The sequence below is a fragment of the Carcharhinus amblyrhynchos genome, chromosome 25 (assembly GCF_965287045.1).
Source record: "Carcharhinus amblyrhynchos chromosome 25, sCarAmb.v2.hapA, whole genome shotgun sequence".
Lineage (NCBI taxonomy): Eukaryota > Metazoa > Chordata > Chondrichthyes > Carcharhiniformes > Carcharhinidae > Carcharhinus > Carcharhinus amblyrhynchos.
The window spans coordinates 43,208,726-43,217,757 of record NC_137348.1 but is presented as its reverse complement, the minus strand read 5'-3'; the positions used below and the strand labels follow the sequence as shown (position 1 = coordinate 43,217,757).

Genomic DNA, 9,032 nt, shown 5'->3' with positions numbered 1-9,032 from the left:
GGATTTTATTGAGGATCGGTGTTTGGGATTTTACTGAGGATTGGTGTTTGGGATTTTGTTGAGGATTGGTGTTTGGGATTTTATTGAGGATTGGTGTTTGGGATTTTATTGAGGATTGGGGTTTGGGATTTTATTGAGGATCGGTGTTTGGGATTTTATTGAGGATTGGGGTTTGGGATTTTGTTGACGATCGGTGTTTGGTGGGATTTTGAGCATCTTACTCAGGTATTATCCCCATAACTCCACATATTTCCCTGCTAATTCCCCTGACCTATACATGTTTGGACAATAAGGGGCAATTCAACATGGCTAATCCACCTACCCCATGCATCTTTGGACTGTGGGCAAAAATTGGAGCATCTTGAAGGAACCCCACGCAGATACGAGGAGAATGTGCAAACGCCACACAGACAGTGACCCAAGGCCAGAATCGAACCCAGATCCCTGGCACTGTGAATCAGCAGTGCTAACCACTGTGCCACCCTGGCATCAGCCCATAGATGATAAACTCAAGTAGCTGTTAAAATCTGAGATATGTAGCCTGATACCGGAGATGAGGGGGTTGGACTATGAAGAGAGACTAAATAGACTGGGTCTGTACTCGTTGGAGTTTAGAAGGATGAGGGGGGATCTTATAGAGACTTACAAGGTAATGAAGGGGATGGATAGGGTAGAGGTAGAGAGATTCTTCCCGCTTAGAAAGGACAGTAGGACTACGGGGCACAGCCTCAAGATAAGGGGGGGCGGTTTAGAACGGAGTTGAGGAGGAACTTCTTCACTCAAAGGGTGGTGAATCTCTGGAATTCTCTGCCCGTTGAAGTGGTGGAGGCTGCCTCGCTAAATATATTTAAGTCACGGGTAGATAGGTTTCTGATAGACAAGGGAATTAAGGGGAGAAAGCGGGAAAGTGGAACTGATCCACTTCAGATCAGCCATGATCTTATTGAATGGCAGGGCAGGCTCGAAGGGCTAGATGGCCGACTCCTGCTCCTATTTCTTATGTAATTCTCGCGTTGCGATACCGGGATTTGAACTCACGTTCTCTGGAATACAAGCACTGTCCAATCATAATCATTTAAATGGATGATGCCTTTGGTATTCCTGAGGGAACTGCTGGCCCCAAACGTCCTGAGTTGGTGCTAACTCTGTCCAACGCTCCAATCTCCCTTCAGCTCTGCTCTTGTTCTGAGGGATACCCGGGGAAGGATTCCCTTCCGAGGAAGTGATCTCCCTACTGGATTGTGTGTTCCTCTTCCCTCAGGGCCTTTGCAGGTTCAGCTGTCCACGGGATATTTAACTGGATGACGGTTCTCGTTTTACTCCCCGTTGAGATTGGCACGGGGTTTCTGTACCACGTCAGCAAGGCCTGCATCCAGAGCTTCAACATCCAATCAGGAGACACCTCCCCGGACATCCTAAAAGTCATCACTGAGCCCTTCACCCAGTTGATCATCAAGGTAAGGATTCGAATGAACTCTGAGCCTGAGGTACCCGCACCCGAGACACTGCCCACACGGGGCAGGGAGCCCAGACACTGCCCACACGGGGCAGGGAGCCCAGACACTGCCCACACATGGCAGGGAGCCCAGACACTGCCCACACATGGCAGGGAGCCCAGACATGGCAGGGAGCCCAGACACTGCCCACACGGGGCAGGGAGCCCAGACACTGCCCACACGTGGCAGGGACTCCAGACACTGCCCACACGTGGCAGGGAGCCCAGACACTGCCCGCGCGTGGCAGGGAGCCCAGACGTGGCAGGGAGCCCAGACACTGCCCACACAGGGCAGGGAGCCCAGACACTGCCCACACAGGGCAGGGAGCCCAGACACTGCCCACACGTGGCAGGGAGCCCAGACACTGCCCACACGGGGCAGGGAGCCCAGACACTGCCCACACGGGGCAGGGAGCCCAGACACTGCCCACACGGGGCAGGGAGCCCAGACACTGCCCACACGGGGCAGGGAGCCCAGAGAGCCCACACATGGGAGAGGTGAGGTGCCAGGCGCTGGCGTTGGACTGGGACGGGCACAGTAAGAAGTCTCACAACAGCAGGTGAAAATCCAACAGGTTTATCTCGAGATTCCAGAGCTCTGCTCCCTCATCAGGTAAGGATGTTCCTGTATCCGGAGTGGGAGAGGCGAGGGACCAGGGGCCAGGCCACATGAGCCAGTGCGGAGCTTCCCTTTCGCCTCACTACTTTGCTGAGTGTCTTTCTGGAAAAGAAGCTGGCAGCCCATTTTCAACGTGGGTTTGTTCAGGATAAGAGCAGGTCCCTTTCACCCAGTTTCCTTCCCCCCAGGGTGAAGCTCGTTTGGATATCTGGGTCGTTTTTCAGGATTTTCTTTTGGGGGGAAAGATTCCCGAGCCGATTATGAAATCCCGCTGCACCACGCCATCGAACCTCCTTCCCTGAGCAAACGAGTCCTGGTGTTGGACTTGATCTCCAGCTCCTGGTCCAGAGGTAGGGACACTTCCCGACGGGGCACAAACCTCCCACTGCTGTGCCCTCGCCCTCCCTCAGTGAGTTACCCCGATTAGAGCGTTCACTCAGCTCTCAGCGTGGACACAGACAAGTCCTGCCCGCGTTATTATCATTCAGCCTAAGATATCCTGGTGTGAAGTGAAACTGAGAAAGCATCCAACCAGCTCGGTGTTTCCGCTGTCCCTGGAATCTGTACAGTTCACCAAGAGACGGGAATGTGAGCAGTTACAGACCACTGCTCCATCCCATTCCTCACATCATTTACCAATCCGTACAGGTGGTTAGAAAAACAAATCTGCCTCAAGCTCAATGGGAACCTCCTGATCAGTTCCTTCCGTTCAAAATATCTTTTCCATTTGTTCCATGATGTTGTACGATATTACAGCTCACTCCTCTGGAGTGAGCAGCATTGCTTACAGCGTTGCTACATTTGGGTGTCTGCGAAATTGATCTCTGCCCAGCTCTCACCCACCCATAAAGCATTTACACAGGGCGATCTTAAGGATCAACAAGGTAATCTATTTGCAGATCTACAAGAGATGGTGAGATCCTAAATGATTATTTCTCATCAGTATTTACTGTTGAGAAAAGCATGGATGTTCGGGAACTTGGGGAATTAAATATCAATGTCTTGAGGAGCGTGCATATTACAGAGAAGGAGGTGTTGGAAGTCTTAAAGTGCATCAAGGGAGATAAATCCCCGGGACCTGATGAAGTGTATCCCAGGATATTGTCCTTATCCCTGGGACCTGATGAAGTGTATCCCAGGATATTGTCCTTATCCCTGGGACCTGATGAAGTGTATCCCAGGATGTTGTCCTTATCCCCGGGACCTGATGAAGTGTATCCCAGGACGTTGTCCTTATCCCCGGGACCTGATGAAGTGTATCCCAGGACGTCGTCCTTATCCCCGGGACCTGATGAAGTGTATCCCAGGATGTTGTCCTTATCCCCGGGACCTGATGAAGTGTATCCCAGGATGTTGTCCTTATCCCTGGGACCTGATGAAGTGTATCCCAGGATGTTGTCCTTATCCCCGGGACCTGATGAAGTGTATCCCAGGACGTCGTCCTTATCCCCGGGACCTGATGAAGTGTATCCCAGGACGTCGTCCTTATCCCCGGGACCTGATGAAGTGTATCCCAGGACGTCGTCCTTATCCCCGGGACCTGATGAAGTGTATCCCAGGACGTCGTCCTTATCCCCGGGACCTGATGAAGTGTATCCCAGGACGTCGTCCTTATCCCCGGGACCTGATGAAGCGTATCCCAGGATGTTGTCCTTATCCCCGGGACCTGATGAAGCGTATCCCAGGATGTTGTCCTTATCCCCGGGACCTGATGAAGTGTATCCCAGGATGTTGTCCTTATCCCTGGGACCTGATGAAGTGTATCCCAGGATGTTGTCCTTATCCCTGGGACCTGATGAAGTGTATCCCAGGATGTTGTCCTTATCCCCGGGACCTGATGAAGTGTATCCCAGGATGTTGACCTTACCTGGAGCTGAGCTGAGTCAACGTGACTGACTCTGAAATTCCTGAGCAAGCTACTCGGTTTAATATCAGCTAGGAATAGACAGTAAATGTGGGACTTGCCTGGAGCATGCACACCCCCTGGAAAAACTAATGAAAAGAATCTGCTATATTCAAAGATGTGCGGGTTAGGTTGATTGGCCGTGCTAAGAAATTGCCCCTTCGTGTCCAGGGATGTGTAGGTTAGAGGGATTAGTGGGTATAATATGTAGGGATATGGGGCTAGGACCTGGGTGGGATTGTGTTCGGTGCAGACTCGATGGGCCGACTGGCCTCTTTCTGTACTGTAGGGTTCTATGGTTCAATGATATCAGCTTCCTGCACAGTACTGAATATCCCTTCAACTTTCATAGAACATAGAACATAGAACACTACAGCACAAACAGGCCCTTCGGCCCACAAGTTGCGCCGATCATATCCATACCTACCAGGCCATAGAACCATCTGTAACTCCCAATCCCATTAAATACCATATACTCATCCAGAAGTCTTTTAAAAGACCCCAGCGAGTTCGCCTCCACCACCACCGATGGCAGCCGATTCCATTCACTCACCACCTTCTGAGTGAAAAACTTACCCCTAACATCTCCTCTGTACTTGCTCCCCAGCACCTTAAACCTGTGTCCTCTCGTAGCGACCATTTCAGCCCTGGGAAATAGCCTCCGAGAATCCACCCTATCCATTCCTCTCAACATCTTATAAACCTCTATCAGGTCGCCTCTCAACCTTCGTCTCTCCAGGGAGAAGAGCCCTACCTCCCTCAACCTAAGGCATGCCTCCCAATCCAGGCAACATCCTTGTAAATCTCCTCTGCACACTCTCAATAGCTTCCACATCCTTCCTGTAGTGAGGCGACCAGAACTGCGCACAGTACTCCAAGTGGGGTCTGACAAGGGTCTTATAAAGTTGCAGCATTACCTCCCGACTCCTAAACTCAATCCCTCGATTAATGAAGGCCAGTACCCTCTCAATAGCTTCCACATCCTTTCAGTTGGTAACTGCCAGGGAGTTTCTGTTAAACCGGGCTTTTGAACTAACTTGCAGTTTTAAAGTTCTATTGCTAGCGTCTGATTTTAATCTCAGTCATTGCTTGAGTAAAGCTGACGAGAATTCCCTCTTTACACCAAGTTCCCAGGTTTGGAATCATTCCCTGCTGCTCCCAATCTCCTTGCCTGCGCCCTGTGCTCCACTCGTTGTTCCGATGATATTAATATTTGGTGATTCAATATTGGTTACTCTGAGCTGCCCAGAATGCTGATTTCTCCCTCAGTCACTGACAGGGTCTCTGTTACCAGGTTAGAAGGGCCCACGTGGACCCAGAACATCCTTCTTTCCCCTAAGTTATATTAAGTTCCTTGTGATGACTCTGATGGCACGGTGGTTCGCACTGCTGGCTCACAGCGCCAGGGACCTGGGTTCGATTCCCAGCTTGGGTTACTGCCTGTGTGGAGTTTGTACGTTCTCCCCATGTCTGCGTGGGTTTCCTCCGCTTTCACCCCACAGTCCGAAAGGTGAACTGGTTAGGGTGCATCGGCCGTGCTAAATTCTCCCTCAGTGTACCCGAACAGGCGCCAGAGTGTGGCAATTTTCACAGTAACTTCACTGCAGTGTTAATGTAAGCTGACTTGTGACGCTAAACTGAATGAGTGGGGTGTGTGTGTGTGGTGAAGAATGTTAAAGCTAACAGCTGGTTTCTCTCTGCACAGCTGGATAAGTCTGCCATTTCAGCGATCGCAACCGGAGAGGCAGGAGCCAGGAACAGGAGCCTCATCCAAAACTGGTGTGAATTCAATCACATAACGGTGAGCAGGGATTGTCTACAGCTCCTCATAAATCTGTCAATAAATCTTCAACTGAGGAAGAGCGCACACACTCCGTCAGAACCACCCGTCAACACTGCGACACTCCCTCAGCACTGACCCGTCAACACTGCGGCACTCCCTCAGCACTGACCCGTCAACACTGCGGCGCTCCCTCAGCACTGACCCTCTGACAGTGCGGCACTCCCTCAGCACTGACCCTCTGACAGTGCGGCGCTCCCTCAGCACTGACCCTCTGACAGTGCGGCACTCCCTCAGTACTGACCCTCTGACAGTGCGGCACTCCCTCAGCACTGACCCTCTGACAGTGCGGCACTCCGTCAGCACTGACCCTCTGACAGTGCGGCACTCCCTCAGCACTGACCCTCTGACAGTGTGGCGCTCCCTCAGCACTGACCCTCTGACAGTGCGGCACTCCCTCAGCACTGACCCTCTGACAGTGCAGCACTCCCTCAGCACTGACCCTCTGACAGTGCGGCACTCCCTCAGCACTGACCCTCTGACAGTGCAGCCCTCCCTCAGCACTGACCCTCTGACAGTGCGGCGCTCCCTCAGCACTGACCCTCTGACAGTGCGGCACTCCCTCAGCACTGACCCTCTGACAGTGCGGCACTCCCTCAGTACTGACCCTCTGACAGTGCGGCACTCCGTCAGCACTGACCCTCTGACAGTGCGGCACTCCCTCAGTACTGACTCTTTGAAGATGTTACACCAGTGATCTGGTTTGAAAAGATTACTCTCTAAAACACTGTGACAGTGATACCTCTGGCACTGGGCTGAGAGATAACCATTAAAACTCACTTTCTGTTCATCGATAGGCTCTGAAAAATGTGTCAGTGACGAATGAGACTGAGTGTGAGTTTTTACACTGCTTCAAATCACAGAACGAAACAATGGCACTGAAAAATGTATCCGAGACCGAGAACCTTCAGTTGTGTAAGTGGCAGACAGCTCCTAGAGGCTGCACTTTGCTAACTAACTGTTGCCTTTTCTTTCTGGAAACAGAAGCCAGTTTTCTAAGCTCAAATTTTCTATTCCAAGAAAGGAACAGTGAGGGGATCCAGCTCCAAACTGTGCGGAGAAACTAACTGGAAACCCCTCACCAAATGTCCAGAGAGCTTGGGAATGGAGGTCAGGATCTCCAACAGTGAAGAAAGCATCAAGCTCGGAGAAACTTGGAGCGATCCATCAGCAGGTTCTGGCTGGACAGAGTAACAAAGGAGGGATCAGCCAGATCTCCTGGTAGAACGTCGAAAATGGATTAAACGTTGCTGAAACTTTTCATCTCTGACTTGATGGGACAAACACAAGAATACCAAATTTCAAACACTCAGAACTGTTTATATTGGAGGAACAGGGCAGCTGATTAGTTGGCAGGTTGATCAGAGACCGGAATAGGTCATTATTTTTACAAAGAAATGGTCTCGGAATTGAAATTTCCCATTCCTGGGGGTCGTGTGAAGTGGTTCCTCTTGGTTGGAAGGTAGCTGGAGAGACGATAAGGGGCATACGTGTAAAGGGGGTGCGGGAGCAGAGGGACCATGGTTTATATGTGAATAAGTCATTGAAGGTGACAATACAGATATCCTGGGCTTTTTTTTAAATGGACTACAAGAACAAGGAGGCTATATTTATCCTGTGTTAATCTATAGTTTGGCCTTAGCTGGAGTAATCATAGATCATAGAACCCTACAGCCATTCGGCCCATCGAGTCTGCACCAAACACAATCCCATCCAGGCCCTACTCCCATATCCCTACATATTATACCCACTAATCCCTCTAACCTACACATCCCTGGACACTAAGGGGCAATTTCTTAGCACGGCCAATCAACCTAACCCACACATCTTTGGACTGTGGGAGGAAACCGGAGCACCCGGAGGAAACCCACACAGACACGGGGAGAATGTGCAAACTCCACACAGACAGTGACCCGAGCTGGGAATCGAACCCAGGACCCTGGAGCTGTGAAGCAGCAGTGCTAACCACTGTGCTACCGTGTTGCCCAATGGGACCAGTTTTAGGAGCCACACTTCAGGAAGGCGTTGGAGAGAGTGTCGAAAAGATTCACAAGGACTCTTCCAGGAACGAGGAACTTCAGTTATGAAGATAGATTGGAAAGATTTTCCTTGGGGGAGAGAAGGCTGAGGGGAGATTTGACAGAAAGATTCAAAATCATGAAGGGTCTGGGCAGTGTAGAGAGGGAGAAACCATTCCCGCTTGTAAATCAGAGAGTACAGATTTAAAATAATTAACAAAACAAAAGTGAAATGAGAAAAGCCTTTTTCACACAGTGAGTGGTTAGGATCCAGAATGTACTGTCTGAGAGTGTGGTGGAGACAGATTCACACAGTGAGTGGTTAGGATCTGGAATGTACTGTCTGAGAGTGTGGGGGAGACAGATTCACACAGCGAGTGGTTAGGATCTGGAATGCACTGTCTGAGAGTGTGGTGGAGACAGATTCACACAGCGAGTGGTTAGGATCTGGAATGTACTGTCTGAGGGTGTGGTGGAGACAGATTCACACAGCGAGTGGTTAGGATCTGGAATGTACTGTCTGAGAGTGTGGGGGAGACAGATTCACACAGCGAGTGGTTAGGATCTGGAATGCACTGTCTGAGAGTGTGGTGGAGACAGATTCACACAGCGAGTGGTTAGGATCTGGAATGTACTGTCTGAGGGTGTGGTGGAGACAGATTCACACAGTGAGTGGTTAGGATCTGGAATGCACTGTCTGAGAGTGTGGTGGAGACAGATTCACACAGTGAGTGGTTAGGATCTGGAATGTACTGTCTGAGAGTGTGTTGGAGACAGATTCACACAGCGAGTGGTTAGGATCTGGAATGCACTGTCTGAGGGTGTGGTGGAGACAGATTCACACAGTGAGTGGTTAGGATCTGGAATGTACTGTCTGAGAGTGTGTTGGAGACAGATTCACACAGCGAGTGGTTAGGATCTGGAATGCACTGTCTGAGAGTGTGGTGGAGACAGATTCACACAGTGAGTGGTTAGGATCTGGAATGTACTGTCTGAGAGTGTGGTGGAGACAGATTCACACAGTGAGTGGTTAGGATCTGGAATGTACTGTCTGAGAATGTGGTGGAGACAGATTCACACAGCGAGTGGTTAGGATCTGGAATGTACTGTCTGAGAGTGTGGTGGAGACAGATTCACACAGCGAGTGGTTAGGATCT

General features: G+C 50.7%; 1 protein-coding gene across 1 annotated transcript in view; it reads left to right on the top strand.

Annotated features, from left to right (window-relative positions):
* Positions 1 to 9,032, top strand: part of LOC145358135 (sodium-dependent phosphate transport protein 2C-like) — a 32,376-nt gene that overhangs the window by 11,483 nt on the left and 11,861 nt on the right. Inside the window, exons 6-8 of the mRNA XM_080211814.1 lie at positions 1,262 to 1,457; positions 5,723 to 5,818; positions 6,655 to 6,772. Of these exons, the coding sequence (XP_080067940.1) occupies positions 1,262 to 1,457; positions 5,723 to 5,818; positions 6,655 to 6,772 (410 nt within the window). The remainder of the gene's footprint in view (positions 1 to 1,261; positions 1,458 to 5,722; positions 5,819 to 6,654; positions 6,773 to 9,032) is intronic.